Below are 22,174 nucleotides of genomic sequence, written 5' to 3'. Positions count from 1 at the left end.
TTCTTCTGACAGTTACTTCATTTAAGAAGAAATATATAAAATCAACTGGCCCTCCCTCGTGATATTCAATACTGCCAAGGAATTATTTGACTGATTCACCAAGGACAGTATAGTATTTGTTTTGTGTGATGGCTTGGCTCCATAGTCATATAGAAAATAATTATGATCCCCTAGGTATCTAGTCATTCCAGTCTGCTAAATTCAAATCTATTGTTTTCACTTTGGTGCCAAATAGGAATGTAGGCTATAGCCCAGCCTGATACCCTGTGTGTGTGTGTTTGTGTGTGTGTGTGTTTGTGTGTGACCTACAGAGGTTGACGTTGGGAAGGATCAGGAGTTCACAGCGAGCACGCATGGCGCCGGTGGCCAGGGCAAGTTGGATGTGAAGATCACCTCGCCCTCTCGTCGGCCAATCCCCTGCAAGCTGGAGTCTGACACGGCCAACGAAGTGCACACTGTGAAGTACATTCCCCCTGAGGAGGGACCCTACAAATTGGACATCAGCTATGATGGGAACCCTGTGCCTGGGAGCCCCTTCACTGTGGAGGGGGTGATGCCCCCTGACCCCTCAAAGGTAGGATACACCTGAGACGAACACACACACACACACACACACACACACACACACACACACACACACACACACACACACACACACACACACACACAACCTGTGTACTGTACAGTAAGCACTGTAGAATACAGATCACCAAAAGATTGTGTGGACAAAGCTAGTGGGTTTTACACTTTGAGTTATGCTGGAAGGAATGTTCAGACATTTCACAACACTGTGCTGCTCTGTCGAGCGATTGGTCCAGTCGGCATGGGGTTAACAACTGTCAGAGAGGGTCTAACTCAAAACCCAGGGTGTCCTATCTTAGTAGTGAGTATCTCCTCACCCCTCTCTCTCTGCCCCTTTTTCCTTCTCCCGTTCTCACACAGACAGGTCCAGGAGCAGTAGAAGTGTAATACAGTGATAATAAAACATATTCATCACTCTGATCACCTGGGGGCTGTTTGATTTGGCCAAGACTCATCCAGAGAGTACCAATCATTAACCAACGTCAGCAGATGTGTGTTTGTGTGTGAGAGAGAGAAAGACAGAGCGAGTATGTGTGCGTATACATGTGCGTGTGTGTGCGTGTGTGCGTTTTGTGTGTGTGTGATTCCCTTTGGTCACAGTTAGATGAGTCAGGCAGGGAGGTCACTGCTGTCCCATGTGGGACTGGGGCTGTTGGTACATAGCACACCTGACCCCCTTCACCAGATATTCCCCAACCCCCCCCCCCATACACCATCACTCTCGGAAAGCATTACTGGGAGGGTTTAGAATGCGCCGGTCATGCAGAGAAGGAACTGAAATAGTTATTGTGGTCATAGACATATGCATTTTTAATGTTGGTCAGATGCAGTCATCTTTCAACCATTTCTCAGATGAGACTCCTGTTACTTCTTCACTTCTGATGGCTCTATTACTGAAATTCAATCGAGCTTAATATTGCATACTCCATTTTATTTGTAACATAGAGCACCCATTTTAGATCTAATCACCCCATCTGAGCTGTCTAATGGTTTCTCCCCCCTGCTGTCTCTCAGGTGCGTGCCTATGGCCCAGGCCTCCAGGGGGGCATGGTGGGCAAGGCGGCCCCCTTCGCCATTGACACCAAGGGTGCGGGCACTGGCGGGCTGGGCCTGACCGTGGAGGGACCATGCGAGGCCAAGATCGAGTGCCAGGACAACGGCGATGGCTCCTGCTCTGTCTCCTACCTGCCCACAGAGCCCGGCGAATACGCCATCAACATCCTGTTTGCCGAGCAGCACATCCCCGGCTCCCCCTTCAAGGCCATGGTACAGTCTGTGTTTGACCCCAGTAAGGTCACAGCAAGTGGGCCAGGCTTGGAGAGAGGGAAGGTCAACGAGGCAGGGTCGTTCGTAGTGGACTGCTCCAAGGCTGGGGAGGCCGAGCTGACCATTGAGATTATTTCCGATTCGGGGTCGAAGGTGGAGGTGCGTGTTCAGAACAACAGTGATGGGACCTATTCTATCACGTACAGCCCACAGTTCCATGGCATGTATACTATCACCATTAAATACGGGGGGCACGCCGTGCCCAAGTTCCCCGCCCGTGTGCAGGTGGACCCAGCCGTGGATACCAGCGGGGTGAAGGTGTACGGACCAGGAGTGGAACCCAGAGGTAAGACCATTCACAAATGTAGATAATCATCGTCATCATCGTCATCATCATCATGACGATGACGGATAATAGGCTTTTCACTTTGAATGTTTTTCGCTGAATCTAGATGGGGCTTTTCAGAACTCAGGCTTCGTTGCACATATCTGATACAGAATTCAAAAAGAATTTCAGCTGAATAGCTTCTGAGTCAAACAAGGTTTAGGACTTATAAAGGTCTGTAGCCTACTTTCTTAACAGTACATAAAATAGATATTTTCAGAGAGAAATAATATGAATGAAGAAGTTGGTTCTTACGGTGCCAAATGCAATAGAAGTGAGGTTGTAGAAAAGGTAAAGGTTATAGCTTAAATCAGAGGCTACCACAAGACTCTGGCTGTGTTCAAAATGGCACCCTGTTCCCTATTTGGTGCAAAAGAAGTGCTCTATATAGAGAATAGGCTGCCACTTTGGACACAGTCTCTGTGTTATTGTGGATGGATCTTGCCGTCCTCCCTCTCTCACTGCTAGTTTAACCCTTGACTGAGTTCAGGCCAGCCATTACATCAAACACAGGGTGACTGTCACAGTAAAGCAAAATAAACCAAGAGCCCTGGCCAAGAGACGTCCATCTCCTCTCGATTCCTCTGTCATTTCATTCCATTGTGATTCAAAGCACAACGGCAGTCTTTCCTGTCTTTATTACACCCCATGCTTGTCCAGCTCTTACGCTCTCTGTCTCTCTCTCTCTGTCTCTCTCTCTCTCTCTCGCTCTGTCTCTCTCTCTCTCTCTCTCTCTCTCTCTCTCTCTCTCTCTCTCTCTCTCTCTCTCTCTCTCTCTCTGTCTCTCTCTCTCTCTCTCTCTCTCTCTCTCTCTCTCTCTCTCTCTCTCTCTCTCTCTCTCTCTCTCTCTCTCTCTCTCTCTCTCTCTCTCTCTCTCTCTCTCTCTCTCTCTCTCGCTCTCTCTCTCTCTCTCTCTCTCTCTCTCACTCTCTCTCTCTCACTCTCACTCTCTCTCTCTCGCTCTCTCTGTCTCTCTCTCTCACTCTCACTCTCTCTCTGTCTCTCTCTCTGTCTTTCTCTCTCTCTCTCTCTCTCTCTCTCTCTCTCTCTCTCTCTCTCTCTCTCTCGCAATCTCTCTCTCTCTCTTTCAATTCAATTCAGTAAACTTTATTTTCATGGAAAGTAAACACTTACATTGTCAAAGTAAACATATAGCGCCGATGGTCAAAGAGAGCAATATACTAGACTGTAATTAATTCTTAAGAGTCTAAGCCGTTGGCAAAACAGACAGTCAATGAATAAGGTTTTGAAGTGTCTGTCCCATATCTAGGAGATATGAGAAAGCTCAGGAAATATAATGAAGCAATAAAAATGATAGTGAAAGTCATATTAGCAGCAACTACAACAAATAATAATTAAGAATAGGTTAATATGAATAATCATACTATACTTCTCACAGGCTGTCCCTCAGGTTGTGGAAGGAGGCCACACATTTGGCTGATAAAACACAGTATTTCAGTTTTTAACCAAGAATGTATTTAAGTTTGTCTTCATCATTTAGGTTTTCAAATTCTTTGTGTTGTTTTATAATATATTTCTTATGTCAGAATATCTGTCACAGTTTGACAGAAAATAATGTTCTGTCTCTTCCTCTTCCTGGGTGAAGAACGAGCACAGCCTGTCCTCTCTGAGTAGCCAGGTTTGCCTGTGATGACTGGTCTCTATGGCCAGGCTGTGCTCACTCAGTCTGTACATGCAGTAGTTAGTGTTTTCCTCAGTTTTCAGATAGTCAGATAGTCTGCCACTGTGTACTGTTTGTTTCGAACTAAATAGCATTGAAGTTTACTTTGATTATTTGTGGGGGGTTTTCCCAATTGGTGATATTTTTATTTTTGCTCTGGGATAATGTGGTTGGGCCAGATTTTCTGAGGGCTGTCCGGAGGATTTGTTGGGTTGGTAGTGGTTAGTGAATTGAGCCTCAGGACCACCTGGCTGACGAGACTCTTCTCTGTGGTCACCTGACAGTTGAGGGCTTTTTAGTGGTATGAGCGGGGTCACTTGTTAAGAAATGATTATATCATTTGGTAGGTCTTTTTTTGGATATCAATCAGAAGAGGGAATTGGCCTAATTCTGCTCTGCATGCGTTGTTTATAGTTTTTCTCTGTACTCTTAGGATGATCTTAGAGAATCCTCATGCAGTGTTTCAATTGGGCGTTTGTCCCATTTGTCAAATTCTTGTTTTAGAAGCGGACCCCACACTTCCCTGCCATATAGTGCAATTGTTTCTGTTGTTGATTTGAATATTTTGAGCCAAATCCAAATTTTTGATGTTTAATTTGATAGATATTTTAATGACAGAGAAAGCCCTACCTTGCTTTGTCTTCAAGTTAATTCACAGCCAGGTTGAAGGTCACTGTGGAGCCCAGTAAAAATGGATATCAGTTTTCCCTGACATCTGGATAGAATATTTGTCTTTTTGAGATTGACTGTCAGGGACCAGGTCTGACAGAACTGTTGCAGATACATCTGGATAGAATATTTGTTGATTGACTGTCAGGGACCAGGTCTGACAGAACTGTTGCAGATAATCTAGTTGTTGCTGTAACTCATATTTTGCGGGGGACAGCAGCACCATGTCTGCATACAGGAGGCATTTTATTTCTGTGTTGTTAAGAGTGAGACCGTGGGCTGTTGATTGTTCTAGTTTAAAAAAAAAATATTAAATAGACTTGAGCTTCGGTTGTTCAACTGTTTCCCTCTGCGTCCTTGGGGAAATAAATGTGTATGTTTATTTCCAATTTTGACTGCACAGTTGTTATTTCTACACATTGATTTGATGACGTCACACAGTATGCTTTTCTACTCACACCACTTTCTATTCATTTGAGAAAAATGTCTTCATGCCAAAAGTGAATCTAAGGCTTTTTGGAAATCCACAAAGCAGGAGAAATGTTTTGTTTTGATTCTCATGTTTAACATTTAGGGTGTGGAGGGTATACATGTGGAGGGTATCCATGTGGAGGGTATCCATGTGGAGGGTATCCATGTGGAGGGTATCCATGTGGAGGGTATACATGTGGAGGGTATCCATGTGGAGGGTATCCATGTGGAGGGTATCCATGTGGAGGGTATACATGTGGAGGGTATACATGTGGAGGGTATCCATGTGGAGGGTATCCATGTGGAGGGTATACATGTGGTCTGAAGTTTGATCATTTGGTAGGAATTCAATTAGATTTTTGCTCAGAACATTGTGTAGTAGAGTATTTTTGCCAGGTTTCTGTTGACACAAATGCCACGGTAATTGTTTGGAACAAATTTGCCTCCATTTTTAGTCCTTGGTTCCAGATGTCAGGGGAATAGCCTACACTCTAAACTTGGTTAATGGAGTGTGGCAGTGCTAAATTTGTGGTCTGTGCATTTGATAAATTCTCTCTCTCTCTCTCTCTCTCTCTCTCTCTCTCTCTCTCTCTCTCCTTATCTCTTTCTCTCTCTCTCTCTCTCTCTCTCTCTCTCTCTGTCTTTTCTCTCCCACTCCTATTCTCTCTCCCCTATCTCTTTCTGTCCGTAGAGGAAGGAAAATAAACTGACGATTAGCCGTAGCGACCTGACCACAGCTTGACTGACATTACTGCCCTGCACAGCCCTGTCTGGCTTTGATTAGACTTGGACGATCCTGATTGGCCATGTCTGACTGTGAGGGGTTGTGATTGCTTTGTGATTGGTTGGTTGTGTTCCTGATTGGCAGTGATTGGCTGGGCTTTTAAAGCCAGTGGAATTGATACTGCAGACGTGCGGCTGTCAATGGAGGTTTGTGTTAACTCAGACAGACCTGCTGTCGAATTAGTCTCAGCTTAGATCCCAAGGGAAAAGTTAGAGATAGACAGGGGGAAGAGAGAGAGAAAGAGAAATGTGTGTCTATCACATAGAGAGAAAATAATTGCGATCAGAGTGCAGGAGGCTGCTGAGAGGAGAACGGCTCATAATAATGGCCAGAACGGAGCAAATGGAATGGCATCAATCACATGGAAACTGTGTTTGATGTATATGATACCATTCCACTGATTCCGTCCAGTCATTTCCACAAGCCCGTTCTCCCAAATGAAGGTGCCACCAACCTCCTGTGGATCAGAGAACGAGGGACAAAGACAGAGGTGCAGACAGACAGGCAGCCAGCCAGACAGACACATCACTAGAGACAGACAAAACAACCAAACTCCACATATATATTGCATCTGTGTTGTCCACAGGGGTCCTGAGGGAGGTGACCACCCATTTCATCGTGGATGCCCGTGCCAAGAGCAAGACCGGGGGCAGCCATGTCAAGGCCCGCATCGTCAACCCCTCAGGCGCCAACACAGACGCCTACATCACTGACAAGGGAGAAGGCACCTATAGAGTGGAATACGCTGCCTATGAGGATGGTAAAGGCTCTGAATGTGCTGAGTCATGCAACTGCACCAATAATGTGATGTACATTCTATCTAGAGAACATTATGATGGATGAAGCAGAATATCAGGCACAATGTATTATCTGCCATATATGAAGCCAAAACTCATAGGAAAGTCATTAGATTGCCTTGGATTTTATTGTACTTGAATGAGCCCAGAGCCGCCTCAGTACACCCGTCTGATTGGCTTATAGCCCCTCTTGAGGCCTGCAGTGAGGGAGTCTGGGTAGCCTTGGTGCTCACCCTGTTTGTGAATGTTTTTCCAGCGCCACATGTCGTAATTCCCAAAAAATAAACCTTGTGGCTTTCATAAAACTAACTGTTTTCCCTCCCCCTTAGCCAGGGGGAAAAGAGCTGAGCTCAGCTGTTCTGCCCTTCATGACTTTAACATACTCTAGCCTGCCAGGAAGCAGTGTGATTTCTCCCAGTGTAGGCCCCTTGGCCCATATTCACCAAGTGGCTATGAGTAGGAACACTGATATAGGATCAGTTTGGGGGGGGGGGATCTGATCGGAGATCAGCACTCCTACTGTGATATCATTTGTGTATACAGGCCCTGGCTGGAGATACGAGAGGAGTTCGAGAGAAGTGGGAGGGGGTTGATGTATATTTAGGCCCCGGCTGTTGTGGACACGAGGGGGAAAGAGAGCACACACGTTGAGATTACTTGGAAAAGAGAGAGAGAAGATGGGAGAGACACACAGAACAGAAAGAAAGAGGGAAGTTAAGGTAGAGAGGGGGAGAGAAAGAGTGATGAGCTAGGGAGAAAGACAGAAAGGGAGAAAGGCAAAAAAAGAACATTATAACAATGAATGAATAGAAGCTGGAACTGAATCTGCTCCCAGAGAGAGAGAGGTGGAGGGATAGAGGGATATAGAGAGGGAGATAGAGAGAGAGGTCTGGGGGAAGTAAGGTATTAGTAGCCGGTGACTGTCTACAGAGGGAGGGCAGATGGTTTTCCACTAATAGGGGATGCCTTTTACGTCCAGGCCTCAACCCGCTGAATTGGGGACAGAAATACGCAACCTTGTGGCTCTCTGACATGGACTTTTCATGAAGAAAGTCAGACACACACACACACACACTCACACACACACACACACACACACACACACACACACACACACACACACACACACACACACACACACACACACACACACACACACACAGTTTATTGTAGCAGTTTAGTAATCTAATCAGTATTCCTCTAGCAATGGCCACAGTGATTCACTGTTGAGTTTGGGTTTTTTGGTCACACTAGTTTCAAAAGAAAGTAGTCAAATGTGCTTTTGTGTCTGTGTGTGTGTGTGTGTGTGTGTGTGTGTGTGTGTGTGTGTGTGTGTGTACTGTGTGTGTGTTCTCTCACTGCTTGTGTGTGTTCAGGGATGCACCTGATAGAGGTGCTGTATGATGATGTGGTGGTGCCTAACAGTCCGTTCCGTGTCCCGGTAACGGAGGGTTGTGACCCAAGCCGTGTCAGAGCCTACGGCCCTGGTCTGGAGGAGGGCCTGGTCAACAAACCCAACCGCTTCACCGTGGAAACCAGGTACTAACTTACTTACTTACTTAATCATCATCATTACCATGTAGAACATAAGGCTTCCATCAGAGATGTACACTGCATCCTTCTGTCAATCTGTTCAGGGGGTACACACTGGGCACAAACTGGGGTGAAAATGAGAAATGGGGTATAAGTAGGGGGAGAAAGGTTAAATGGTGTGGCAAAAAACAACATCTCAGTTATGAGATACTGGAAAACATTATTCTCTCCTTCCTCTTCACCATCCCTCTCTCTTTCTGTCCCCCTCTCTCCCTCCCTCCCCCTCTAGGGGTGCTGGTACAGGGGGTCTGGGCCTGGCCATCGAGGGTCCGTCAGAAGCTAAGATGTCCTGTAAGGACAATAAAGATGGCAGCTGCAGTGTGGAGTACATCCCCTTCACCCCGGGAGACTATGATGTCAACATTACCTTCGGAGGCTTGCCCATCCCAGGTACTTTATGATGTCACTTCTTCTGAGAGCTCCTTCACTTCCTGTTGGAAAGAATTTAAACTCTTCATGATTGGTTGATAAAGAGTGTTAGTGTCATGGAAGATGTTTTGATTGGTCTCGGCTTTCTAAAAGGAACGTGTATCAATGTACACTAGACCTGTATATACCACATGCTATAAGTATGGAATGGGAATGTTTTGCTTGGTCAGAGAGGAAGAGGTGAAGCGAGAGGTCTACTCCGCCCAAACTCTGTCCATGAAAATAAGCCCACGAAGTGAGGAGAGTCAATGAGAGAGTTTATCTCTAATTTGCTAGGTGAGGCTTATTTGATCAAATAGAAGTTTCGTAATGGCAAGGTTGTTATTAATGATGTTTGGCCGGTGTAGATCATCATTGTAAATAAGAATTTGTTCTTAATTAACTTGCCTAGTTAAACACTTTTTTTTTTTTAAAGATGTGGACGCACGTGGCATTTTGGCAACTTTGTAAAATATTTTTTATTGGAGTTGTGCATGTCATAGAAATAGAGGAGTCATCATGGATATAACCAGTTTTAGCATGGACATTGCCATTGAGGGCTTCCCAATGACTGTATATATGAATGGACAAAACCATTGATCACGTGACACCATTCATTCCTATGTCATGGAGACATAACATGCACAGTTTAAGCTACTCCAGGAAGTGATGTTGCAGGCTAACTCAGTGCTCCCCCTCAATGAATAACTCAAGCTGAAGGCCGGCCAGGGTACTGGAGGCTGCCTTTAGCAACTAAATGACCCTTCAAGGACATACATCTGTTTTATTAGAAGCAATTATTGGTACTATGATTTTCTTTGAATTTCTATGGCCTATTGTTTACACATATATCTGCTCTCTCTTTGGCTAGAATGGTCCCATCTGATCTCATCTTCTCTTGCCTGCCTTCCATATTTGAGGACATGTATTTCCATTGTTAGAGCTTTCAAATATCTTGGCAATGCAGGGCCTGTATAACACATGCTACAAGTATGTAATGAGAATGTTTTGCTTGGTCTGGGCTTTCAAAGAAGTACGTAAACAAATGAATACTCATCAATGTACACATGCAATGTATACCTATACGTGTATAATTCCAATAGACTCCTGCCTGTGTGTGTTGCAGGGAGTCCTTTCCGTGTGCCAGTGAGAGAGCTGGTGGACCCAAGTAAGGTGAGGTGTTCAGGCCCAGGGCTGGGTAGTGGAGTCAGAGCCCGTGTTCCTCAGACCTTCACGGTGGACACCAGCAAGGCTGGCCTCGCCCCTCTGGGAGTGGTGCTGTACGGACCTACTGGTGAGAGAGAGAGAGAGACCCCGACCCCTCCTTAAACTTTTCAGACTGTGGTCAATATTGAATTACTTCCCACTTCAGGAGTGGCTGAGCCAGTGAACATCACGGATAACGGAGACGGAACACACACAGCGACCTACACCCCGGCCAAGGACGGCCCGTACACCGTGTGTGTGAAGTACGCTGACCAGGAGGTTCCTCGCAGGTCAGAACAGCAGGAGGAGGAACCAAACTGTGATCACATGTTTCCATCAAATCTTTGTACTGAATACACAATAATTTCATCCCTCTGTCATTCTCTATTGTTCCTCTTTTCCTGTCTTGAAGTGGAAATTCAGTTGAACTGAAACATTTAAATCCTTGAGAGATTTAAATCTTGATCTTTCATAAACAATCCTTTCTCTCAAATGATGTTTATTTTTCCTCTCTCTGCAGTCCGTATAAGATCAAGACATTGCCTGCTCATGATGCCAGTAAGGTGCGTGCCAGTGGGCCAGGTTTGAATGCCCAGGGTGTGCCTGCCAGCCTGCCTGTGGAGTTCACCATCGATGCCCGCGATGCTGGCGAAGGCCTGCTCACTGTGCAGATACTGGTGAGTCACCTCCGCCTCTGTCACTTCCTCTCTAGACAGGAAACTGTCATAGACAGAAGAGAACCTCCATTTCTTTTTCTTTAACCTTAAGATGATAAACATCTCTTCAATCTTGCTGTTATGATTCATGCTTGTTACCAATTTTGACATTTCTACCTTATTTTCTTATTGTGTGTTTAATAAAAAACCCAAACACCAACTCCCCTGATCTGGGATGTGGTTGGGTTGTGGCTGTGACGTGTCTGCCTGTTGACTTGTCTGCAGGGTCCGGATGGGTCCAGGCGCGAGGCCTCAGTGTTTGTGGAGGACTGGGGCAGGAGGGTATGGGAGAAGCATATAGTCAAGGGGACCATACCCTTCAGTATTCTTAAGAAAGGCTCCATAAGGCCTGCTCTCTTCTCTTTCACCCTTCTCGCTGTCTGTCGTCTCCCCTCGCCCTCTTGTTCCCTTTTCGTCCCTTTCTTCCCTAGTCCCCTCGTTCCTTTTCCCCTTGTCTTTTTTGTACTTGCTGAGGACCCCGGGAGGAGTATTTTGTCTTCTCTATGTCTCTTTTCACTCTGCTCTCTTCTTACTGTGAGAGAGGAGAGAAGCCAGTCTATGTAGGAGAACAAGGGATTGTAGACCAGATAAAAAGGCATTGTAGACCAGATAAAAAGGCATTGTAGACCAGATAAAAAGGCAATGTAGACCAGATAAAAAGGCATTGTAGACCAGATAAAAAGGCATTGTAGACCAGATAAAAAGGCATTGTAGACCAGATAAAAAGGCATTGTAGACCAGATAAAAAGGCATTGTAGACCAGATAAAAAGGCATTGTAGACTAAAGTTAAAACAATGCATAAACAACGGATTAACTTGCTCCCTGGCTGAAACTTCACTGAAACAAGTTCGGTGCTGTGACGAGTTGGGACAGCACACATCAAAAACCTGGAGGAGGAACTGGGAGGAACAGGGATCTCTTGGATGTTTGGAAGTGAACGGTTCTCCTAAACAGCAGTACACAGCCAATGAAAGACAAACATTTTCCATCCCCTCAATGTCCCTCCTCACCAGTCTGTGTGGACTGACCTCCATTGGGTTTGGCTAATTGGCTAATGTGGTTTGTATCCCTACACCTGTAGGACCCAGAAGGCAAGCCGAAAAAGGCCAACATCCGTGACAACAGAGATGGGACGTACACAGTGTCCTATGTACCTGACATGGCAGGGCGCTACACCATCACCATCAAGTATGGAGGAGACGAGATTCCCTACTCACCCTATCGTATCCATGCCCTGCCCAGTGGAGACGCCAGCAAGTGTCTGGTCACAGGTCAGTGAGAGGACTACATGTATATCTGTACTGTATGTATCTATGAAGAAAGGAAGGCCTGGATAATCATTGCTCTGATGAAGTAGCTTTGGTGGGTTTTAGCCCATGATGCCACATTAATGAGGCACCATTTACTTTCTATCTACAGTTTCCATTGGAGGACATGGATTGGGTGAGCATTTCTTAACATGATCATTCTTCTGAAAACTAGCATGTACACCAATATATGAACAGCACATGATTATATTAACTTGATGTTTGTGATGACGGGATAGTTTCTGTAGTTCTGTATGGTCTCCTTACATGTCCATCATTCTCGACAGGTTCAGGCCTCGGACCCACCATCCAGATCGGCGAGGAGACCGTCATCACCGTGGACGCAAAAGCTGCTGGGAAGGGGAAGGTGACCTGTAAGGTGTCGACGCCAGATGGGGCCGAGCTAGACGTGGACGTGGTGGAGAATTCCGACGGAACGTTTGACATCTATTACACGGCTCCGGAACCCGGGAAATACGTCATCACCATCCGCTTTGGAGGAGAACACATTCCAAACAGCCCCTTCCACGTGGTGGTGAGTACTTTCTGATACTACAGTACACACGGAATCATGGGTACTGTAGTCCTTACCTGAATTTGTTGGGAAAGTGTAGGTTTTTTTTGTCACAGTGTTGCCATAAATGTGTTTCATTCATTGAATGTCTTCTGTAACGCTATGGTATGACACAATGTTGTGTGACCTCTAGGCTGGTTCAGATACAGTAGGTTTGACTCATGTCATGTGACAGTACATGAGATGTGCACGGTTTGCTACTTACATGAGCCTACGCTAATCCTTGGAGGATTACTATAACTGTGTGTGCATGATGATTTGTAAGTTCCCCATAGAAATATGATGAGTAATTAGTCGATTTCTATGAAGTTTTCCTAAACGTGTGACTTACCCTCCCCACCAGGCCAGTGATACCGTCCCTATAATAGAGGAACCGTGTGACAAGCTCCAGTTACAACAGCCCTACCAGGCCTACCAGGGCTACCCCCCTCACTGGGTATAAACCCGCCAGCAATTACCTCCACCTCACCTCCACTCTCTCCTTCAGCTCACCCACCTCCTTCATATCCCAACACCATGATTCCTACTTTGCTTTCCATGTACATCTCAAAAACCTCTGTGTTGAAAATCATTGTATGTCCACTTCATTTTTGTTTTGCTTGTCTCCTTTATGGCGACGGCCATTGCTTTTGTATGTCTCTGTTTTGTGTGCATGAGTCGCTTTGCATTGCTTTGACTGTTTTTCTTTCAGCTTATCTTGATCATCTCTCAGGCCTTCAAAGCCTGGACTCTCACCTGTCCTGTCTGCCCAGAGTCAAGGCCTATGCCTGGGCTTGTGCTTTCACCTCCATCCCCTCGTACTATCCCTGAGCAGAGATATAGACCAGAATGCCAATGCTAATGTTAATTGAACCATTTCCCTTTCATAGGCCACAGAGGAGCCAGTCACCACCGGCGATATCATGGAGCCTATGCTCCGCCCCTTCAACCTGGTCATTCCGTTCACCGTTCAGAAGGGAGAGATCACAGGTGAGATTTAACTGATGTCTGACAGTGTGTGTGTGTGTGTGGTGTTTGCTGTGATATGTATGATAATAACTTACCTGTGTGTGTGTGTGTGTGTGTGTGTGTGTGTGTGTGTGTGTGTGTGTGTGTGTGTGTGTGTGTGTGTGTGTGTGTGTGTGTGTGTGTGTGTTTCCAGGTGAGGTACGTATGCCCTCAGGTAAGACAGCCCGTCCTAACATCACAGACAACAAGGATGGGACAGTCACAGTGAAGTACGCCCCTACAGAGAAAGGCCTGCACGAGATGGACATCAAATATGATGGAAACCACATCCCAGGTACATATTGCATAGAGAAAAACACACACACACACACACACACATACACACACACAGAGTCTAATTCCATACAGGAAGTAGATCCATAATATGCTGTTTCATGCTGTTCCATCACAGGAAGTCCCCTCCAGTTCTATGTAGATGCCATCAATAGTGGTCATGTGACAGCCTATGGTCCTGGTCTGAGTCACGGCATGGTCAACAAACCTGCCACCTTCACCATCGTCACCAAGGATGCAGGGGAAGGTAAGGAACTGAACCAAACAATACCACACTGATTTGTGCCACTACTGTGCTATGGTCAAATTCTATCATGGTATTAAACATGGCATTCAGCAATTCTCAAAGTCTTCAAAATCAAATCAAATCAAATCAAATTAATTATATAGCCCTTCGTACATCAGCTGATATCTCAAAGTGCTGTACAGAAACCCAGCCTAAAACCCCAAACAGCAAGCAATGCAGGTGTAGAAGCACGGTGGCTAGGAAAAACTCCCTAGAAAGGCCAAAACCTAGGAAGAAACCTAGAGAGGAACCAGGCTATGTGGGGTGGCCAGTCCTCTTCTGGCTGTGCCGGGTGGAGATTATAACAGAACATGGCCAAGATGTTCAAATGTTCATAAATGACCGGCATGGTCGAATAATAATAAGGCAGAACAGTTTAAACTGGAGCAGCAGCACGGTCAGGTGGACTGGGGACAGCAAGGAGACATCATGTCAGGTATTCCTGGGGCATGGTCCTAGGGCTCAGGTCCTCCGAGAGAGAGAAAGAAAGAGAGAATTAGAGAGAGCATATGTGGGATGGCCAGTCCTCTTCTGGCTGTGCCGGGTGGAGATTATAACAGAACATGGCCAAGATGTTCAAATGTTCATAAATGACCAGCATGGTCGAATAATAATAAGGCAGAACAGTTTAAACTGGAGCAGCAGCACGGTCAGGTGGACTGGGGACAGCAAGGAGACATCATGTCAGGTATTCCTGGGGCATGGTCCTAGGGCTCAGGTCCTCCGAGAGAGAGAAAGAAAGAGAGAAGGAGAGAATTAGAGAACGCACACTTAGATTCACACAGGACACCGAATAGGACAGGAGAAGTACTCCAGATATAACAAACTGACCCTCGCCCCCCGACACATAAACTACTGCAGCATAAATACTGGAGGCTGAGACAGGAGGGGTCAGGAGACACTGTGGCCCCATCCGAGGACACCCCCGGACAGGGCCAAACAGGAACAATCCCTTTCCCTTGCCTGATTTTCCTCCATCCTTCTCTCACCCTTTGTCTCCTCCTACATTCCCCCATCTCTCCTCTCTTCTGCTATTCCTACTTTCTCTCTTCCTGTCTTTCTCCCTCTCTCCTCTCATGTCTAGGTGGTCTGTCCCTGGCGGTGGAGGGTCCCTCTAAGGCAGAGATCAACTGTAAGGACAACAAGGATGGAACCTGTACTGTGTCCTACCTTCCCACTGTGCCAGGAGACTACAACATCATCGTCAAGTTTGACAACAAACACATCGCCGGCAGCCCCTACACTGCCAAGATCACAGGTAATGACTATGTGTGTGTGTGAGAGAGAGAGAGAGAGAGAGAGAGAGAGAGAGAGAGAGCGAGAGAGTTTGTAATATGCAACGAGGCTAGAGCAAGATTTTATTTATTTATTAAGGTTGTATTCATTAAATGCAGGAATTCGTTTTCATTTTCTCTCCTTCATTCTCTTTGTTCTTTTATGTCCTTCTCTCCCCTGTAGGAGATGACACTATGAGGACATCCCAGCTCAATGTTGGCACGGCAACAGACGTGTCATTGAAGATCTCAGAGACAGACTTGACCAGCCTGACAGCGAGCATCAGAGCACCGTCGGGCAACGAGGAACCCTGCCTCCTCAAGAGACTGCCCAATCGACACATCGGTGAGCCACTTACCAGGCCCGGGTCCCAAAGTTTATCAATCTATTATTTAGTCAGTAACACAAAGTTCTGTAAACCTCTTTTTTTTTGTTTCGAAAGAGACCTGGTAAGATGGCAGCAAGGGTAAACATGTATATGTTTATACCATAGAGGCACAGATATAGTCATTCCATGTACCTGATTGCATTCTCCTCTATCCGTCCTCCCCTCTAGGTATCTCATTTACTCCTAAGGAGGTAGGGGAGCATGTTGTGAGTGTGAAGAAGAATGGGACTCACGTGACCAACAGCCCCTTCAAGATCATGGTGGGTCAGTCAGAGATCGGGGACGCCTGCAAGGTCAAAGTGTTTGGCCAGGGACTGGTGGAGGGACACATTTTTGAGGTGGCTGAGTTCATAGTTGACACCAGGAACGCAGGTGAGGGTGTTTTCATTGGTATTCATTGCGACAAGTTACTATTGAACATGATAGAGGGTTAAGATAATATTCAACTTTAGACGTTCAGAAGATTTAAGTTAATAGTTTTTGCTGTGTATGCACTGTAAAAGGGTTGCCGTGAATTTGTCAGTAACTTGCAGGCAGCTCATTGTCAAGTAAGTTACTGTATTTCATATTGCAGTACACCTATTTTAATCTAAACCTGTATCAAAGCAAGCACTGCGTATTGACACACAGTACAATACCGTAGAATTGTTTGTATTATACTGCAAAAAAGTAAATGCTACTGTAATCGTAATGAATGAATAGATGGATGAAATTCGTTGAGGGCATTAGGGTTTGTATTTGACAGTATTTGACTGTAATTACATGGGATTGGTGTAAAGAGATTGGCTGCTTGGTAATGTGTTCACTTTACAGCACATTAATGAATATTTGGTGTTTTATATCAGTTGCTCTTCTAGAGGTCTTAACAAAGGCTTCTAAAATGGCAGTGAACACACACGGCAAAACAGACCAAAAGGACATGGCAAAATGCTCAATCATTATGGTTTAAGACTTGCTGCCACTCCAATCTGTGCCCTATACCTTTTAAATTGATGGGGCACTAATGCCACATGCAGGTTAAGTTAGTACAGTATTTCTACTAATGGGTGCAACAAATATAGCCTCTTACGCCTCAAATATGTTAATGAGACAGAATCAGCAATGCAGTGCACGCACTAGTGGTCAAAAGCTTTTTGGCACTCCACAAATCCAGTACGGTACTGTATTCTGTGGGATAGAATTACAGTACACTTTAAAAAACTCAAATTGTTTTTACGGTAAGTGCTTTTTTTACAATAACATACTGTTATTTTTTTTACAGTAATTTACAGGTAACAAGCTGCCAGTAAGTTACTGTAAAAACAAGTTATGGTTTTTACAGTGTACCATTCAAAATACAGCAATAATTTCCCTGCCCACAAAATGTTCCCACAGTGGACCATCATTTACTGCAGTAAAATGTTTCACGTATTTTACTGTTAATAATACTCAAAATGACTGTATAAATTACAGTTTTCCATTACAATGTGGATATGACTGGTGTAACCAACACTCACTGTGACATCTTTCTCCCCATCTTTCTCCTCTCTCATGTCTCACTATCTAATCTCTCTACTCTTTTCATGTCTCTCTCTCTCCCTCCCTCCCTCTTCTCTCTATCAGGTTATGGTGGTCTGGGTCTGTCTATCGAGGGTCCCAGTAAGGTGGATATTAACTGTGAGGATGTGGAGGATGGTACCTGTAAGGTGACCTACTGTCCCACTGAACCAGGAAATTACATCATCAACATCAAGTTCGCCGACCAGCACATTCCAGGTGAGTTCAGGGGGCCTCCGGCGGCCTCGGGTGTCTTACAACATGCCTGTATACAATTCAGCTCCTGTCTAAACAGACTTATCTTGCTATGGGTGGTCTTGCATTTTTTTGTCTGATTTGGGTTCCTGACTGGCTGTAATTGGTCTAACCCACAGGAAGTCCTTTCACAGTGAAGGTGTGTGGTGAGGGCAGGGTGAAGGAGAGCATCACCAGGAAGAGACATGCTCCATCCATTGCTACTGTGGGCAGCACCTGTAACCTCAACCTCAAAATACCAGGTGAGAACCGTTATGGTCTGTGTGTGGTCCAGGATTGGGATTCCAAAAAGCCCACTGGCTCTCCTCCTTTCTATCTACCATCCCTCCTTTTCTCTTGTCTTCCTCTCCTTGCACAGTCACATGCTTTCACATACCTTTAAGCTGTTGTGACCCCTTGCTTGGTCTTCCTACCGCATAGTTCTATTTTCATCTCTTGCTCTTTCTTCCTCCTTCCCTCCCTCCTCCTCCTTCCACCCTTCCTCCCTTTGTAGGTAATTGGTTCCAGATGGTGTCGGCCCAGGAGCGGCATACGCGCACGTTCACGCGCAGCAGTCACACGTACACGCGAACGGAGTGCACAGAGATTAGTAAGACAAGGGCGGGGGAGACCAAGCGGGAGGTGCGCGTGGAGGAGAGTACCCAGGTCGGGGGAGACCCCTTCAGGGACGTGTTTGGAGAGTTCCTGGGGAGTCAGAGTCTCACAGGCTTCAGTGGGATACCAGCCACTACCAGACAGTCTCAAGAGGGTGTGTGTGTGACACAAGAGGGTGTGTGAGGCCTGTCTAATGCCGATTAATTGATTGGGAATGTGTGTGTTTTGTGTTGAGGGTCCAGTTTGGCTTTTTGTTTTAATCCAGACTAATACATACATCTAGAATACAAAATGTCAAACTACTGCTTGATTAAGTTGAATAAAAAAATGCATGATGCAATGATGTAAGTAACATTTCTGGATATGAATTAATGTGTGTGCCTTCGTGTGTGTTGAGTTGGGGAGTCGCTCCGTGTTCCTCCCAGATTGGAATTTATAGGAGGGCGTTTAAAGGAGAACGCAGAGCTGGAAAATCTGAGCAGTTCATGGCTGTCACCCCTGTGACCCAGCCATCGTACTCTGACATCACACAAAGCCAGAGACTGATCCACACGCAGCTGTATCCACATCTCAGTCTGACTAACTTCATACAGTCTCTCTGATTCTCTCTGATTCTCCACTACCGCTACTAACGACCTGATTGTTTGTGAACAGAGTGAACAATATTTTGAAGTTTGTCTGAATCATTTCTCCTACTTCTGTCCTTCTCTCCTCCTCCTCTCTCTATTTCTTCTTCCCTCTCCCATATATTCCCCCCCCCCCCTTACTTTCGCTCTCTTTCCCTCTTTTTTTTCTCTCCCTCCCCCCTCCAGGTGACCAGGGGACCCAGGAGATGACGGCCCAGGTGACCAGTCCGGGGGGTAAGACGGAGGACGCAGAGATCATCGACGGCGAGGACAGCACCTACAGCGTCCGCTTCATCCCCAAGGAGATGGGTCCCCACACGGTCAACGTCAAGTACCGGGGCCAGCACGTCCCCGGGAGCCCCTTCCAGTTCACTGTGGGGCCCCTGGGAGAGGGAGGGGCACACAAGGTCCGGGCTGGGGGCACGGGGCTGGATAGAGGAGTGGCAGGAGTGGCAGGTAGGTTGGCTGAGGGGGGCAGTAGAGCTCTCTTAGAAGGTTATAGGCAGGGTTTGAAGCTTCTGAATAGGAGAGCCTTGCCTTGTAAGTCATTCACTAAATGTTGGGCTTTTGATAAAGATAATGAAACTATCCATATGCGTCTTTCCCTTTTCTATATACTGTATAACTGACTGTCTGTGTTCCTCTGTAGCTGAGTTTAGTATCTGGACCAGAGAGGCTGGAGCAGGGGGTCTGTCCATCGCTGTAGAGGGGCCCAGTAAGGCAGAGATCACCTTTGAAGACAGGAAGGATGGATCCTGTGGAGTGGCCTATGTGGTGCAGGAGCCGGGTCAGACCAACATATTATACACGCTACATTCATCTAACGTACACAACAACATACTGGACATATTCTACACCTGAAATCACAAGGTTGACTATGTGCTCTCTCTCTCTCTCTCTCTCTCTCTCTCTCTCTCTCTCTCTCTCTCTCTCTCTCTCTCTCTCTCTCTCTCTCTTTCTCCAGGTGACTATGAGGTGTCCATTAAGTTTAATGATGAGCACATCCCAGACAGTCCCTTTATAGTCCCCATCGCCACTCTGTCTGATAACGCACGCCGCCTTACAGTCACCAGCCTACAGGTTAGAGCACACACACACACACACACACACACACACACACACACACATATATATGTATATTATATATTATTATTAACACTCCAGACTCTGACATTGCACAAGCATTTCGCTACACCCACAATAACATCTACTAAATATGTGTATGCGACCAGTAACATTTGATTTGATTTGACACTGGATGCTGAGGTTGCTGACCTTATTCTGATGTCTATCATTATTAGCACCTTCATTACCGAGGACTGGAATGGTATTATACAGAGAGCAGAGTTCACTGCTGTATGAACAGACACACCTGTCATAACCTCTTCTTCATTTAAACCAGAGACGGAAGGTTATCTATATTTGAGTTGTAAATGAATTTAGATTAGCTATGAATAGTTTGATTAGTGGATACATTGGTCAGGCTACTCTGAAATCTATGTGCAGGCAGTGTGTGTGTGTGTGTGTGTGTGTGTGTGTGTGTGTTAAAGTTGGGGGTGAGATGGTTGGATAATTATTATTAGATGCTTCTGCTATAGAGGAAATGTGTTACCTCACACCCTGTCATCAGTCTGACCACATGGGGCTTATTAGATCATTGACCTTTAACCTTTGTGATTGAAGGAGATGGGATTGAAGGTGGGCCAGGAGGCGTCGTTCGCGGTGCAGTTGAACGGGGCGAGGGGGTTGATAGATGCTAAGGTTCACACCCCGTCCGGAGCTGTAGAGGAGTGTTATGTTACTGAGCTGGACAGCGGTAAGACATAGCACTGAACAAACTGACAATACAACAACTCACTACTTACTACACAGTACAGAAAATATCTAAGATACTGCCTTTTCCACCAGATCGATTCAATTCCTTTGATAATGAAGTGTTTTACAGTAGAGGGCTAGTACAACCAAAGCACCAGGTGCTCATCCTACAATATAAATACGTTCATCTCAATTGCATGTCTTGCTAAATGAAAGGTTCAGTAAGTAGATTGTGAATATTGTAAAATGTCGGCCATTTTAACCTTCCCCTTCCTGTTTCCCTGCAGACCAGCACGCCATCCGGTTTATCCCGAGGGAGAACGGAGTCCACTCCATCGAAGTGCGTTTCAACGGGAGCCACATTCCCGGTAGTCCCTTCAAGATCCGCGTGGGAGAGATCGGACAGGTCGGAGACCCGGGAATGGTGTCTGCCTTTGGACCTGGGCTGGAAGGAGGAACCACAGGTATGAGGGACATTGTGTTGTAACCACACAAACACATACAATAAGGTAGACAAATATGGTATGTGTTTATTAGAATTTTAACACAGTTCAGTAATTAGGTCATTTCAAATACCCAAAGAAGGCCGATAGGCTACTGTATGGAAAAATACACAAAATGTTTAATGACCAATACTGGCTCACATGTCTCTTCTAATTCCCCTCTGATTGGACGTTTTCCCTGTCCATCTCTATCCCCTCCCCTCCTGTAGGCGTGGCATCAGATTTTGTAGTGAACACGTGTAATGCGGGGTCGGGTGCTCTGTCAGTGACCATTGATGGGCCGTCCAAGGTCAAGATGGACTGTCAGGATTGTCCCGAGGGTTACAAGGTCACTTACACACCCATGGCCCCCGGCAGCTATCTCATCACCATCAAATACGGAGGACCATCCCACATCGTAGGCAGCCCCTTCAAGGCTAAAGTCACAGGTAAGTCCTCTATAGAGCAATGCTATCCAGACACTAACGTTTCAGTGTTGAGTCTAGAATGTGTTGATGGAGAGATGGCAAGTGTGTGTGTGTGTGTGTGTGTACTGGTCTACTAAAGAGTCCTCAGACCTTGTGGAGGCTTGGTGTAATGAGTTGGAAGAGTCCCTAGCCTCTACACACTCCTATTATATTGGACATTCTGTACTTGTCCAGAGGGCTCCTAAGCTGTGTGTGTTTATGCTTTATATGAGGAGAGATTATGCAACACGCCAGTTCTTGTAGATCTTACGCAACCCCTCTTATGCAACCCCACTCTCTCTTCTCTCTCTCTCTCTCTCTCTCTCTCTCTCTCTCTCTCTCTCTCTCTTTCTCTCTCTCTCTCTCTCTCTCTCTCTCTTTCTCTCCACTCTCGCTCGCTCCCTCTCCCTCCCTCCTCCCTCTCTCTCTCTCCCCTCTCTCTCTCTCTTTCTCTCTCTCTCTCTCTCTCTCTCTCTCTAGGTGCTCGTCTCTCTGGTGGTCACAGTCTACATGAAACTTCGTCCGTACTTGTGGAGACAGTAACCAAGTCGTTGTCATCGTCGATGGGCGTGGCCTATGGCCCTAAGTTCTCTTCGGATGCCAGTAAGGTGGTCTCACGGGGCGCCGGCCTATCAAAGGCCTTTGTAGGGCAGAAGAACACCTTCACAGTGGACTGCAGCAATGCAGGTGAGAGGTGATGGTCATACACATGCGCAGACACACACGCAG

At 46.0% G+C, this 22,174-nt stretch overlaps 1 protein-coding gene across 10 annotated transcripts in view; it reads left to right on the top strand.

Moving 5' to 3' along the window:
* LOC139393325 (filamin-C-like) overlaps positions 1-22,174 on the top strand; it is a 90,472-nt gene that overhangs the window by 67,155 nt on the left and 1,143 nt on the right. For 2 of the 10 annotated variants that reach the window (XM_071141889.1, XM_071141884.1), the window contains 28 exons: positions 312-574; positions 1,597-2,194; positions 6,425-6,598; positions 8,012-8,174; positions 8,458-8,618; positions 9,763-9,930; positions 10,009-10,132; positions 10,363-10,519; positions 11,641-11,830; positions 11,979-12,002; positions 12,154-12,401; positions 12,784-12,876; positions 13,310-13,409; positions 13,582-13,722; positions 13,840-13,968; positions 15,092-15,265; positions 15,466-15,627; positions 15,839-16,042; positions 17,273-17,425; positions 17,581-17,703; positions 17,955-18,209; positions 18,868-19,137; positions 19,331-19,468; positions 19,646-19,761; positions 20,365-20,497; positions 20,784-20,960; positions 21,209-21,427; positions 21,926-22,132. In XM_071141889.1, the coding sequence (XP_070997990.1) occupies positions 312-574; positions 1,597-2,194; positions 6,425-6,598; positions 8,012-8,174; positions 8,458-8,618; positions 9,763-9,930; positions 10,009-10,132; positions 10,363-10,519; positions 11,641-11,830; positions 11,979-12,002; positions 12,154-12,401; positions 12,784-12,876; positions 13,310-13,409; positions 13,582-13,722; positions 13,840-13,968; positions 15,092-15,265; positions 15,466-15,627; positions 15,839-16,042; positions 17,273-17,425; positions 17,581-17,703; positions 17,955-18,209; positions 18,868-19,137; positions 19,331-19,468; positions 19,646-19,761; positions 20,365-20,497; positions 20,784-20,960; positions 21,209-21,427; positions 21,926-22,132 (5,064 nt within the window). Of the gene's footprint in view, positions 1-311; positions 575-1,596; positions 2,195-6,424; positions 6,599-8,011; positions 8,175-8,457; positions 8,619-9,762; positions 9,931-10,008; positions 10,133-10,362; positions 10,520-11,640; positions 11,831-11,978; positions 12,003-12,153; positions 12,402-12,783; positions 12,877-13,309; positions 13,410-13,581; positions 13,723-13,839; positions 13,969-15,091; positions 15,266-15,465; positions 15,628-15,838; positions 16,043-17,272; positions 17,426-17,580; positions 17,704-17,954; positions 18,231-18,867; positions 19,138-19,330; positions 19,469-19,645; positions 19,762-20,364; positions 20,498-20,783; positions 20,961-21,208; positions 21,428-21,925; positions 22,133-22,174 lie in introns of all 10 variants that reach the window. The other 8 variants (XM_071141887.1, XM_071141883.1, XM_071141890.1 and 5 more) reach the window with 5 other exon arrangements.

The sequence above is a fragment of the Oncorhynchus clarkii genome, chromosome 33, assembly GCF_045791955.1.
Source record: "Oncorhynchus clarkii lewisi isolate Uvic-CL-2024 chromosome 33, UVic_Ocla_1.0, whole genome shotgun sequence".
NCBI classification, from domain to species: Eukaryota; Metazoa; Chordata; class Actinopteri; order Salmoniformes; family Salmonidae; genus Oncorhynchus; species Oncorhynchus clarkii.
This window is presented reverse-complemented; position numbering and strand designations above follow the sequence as displayed.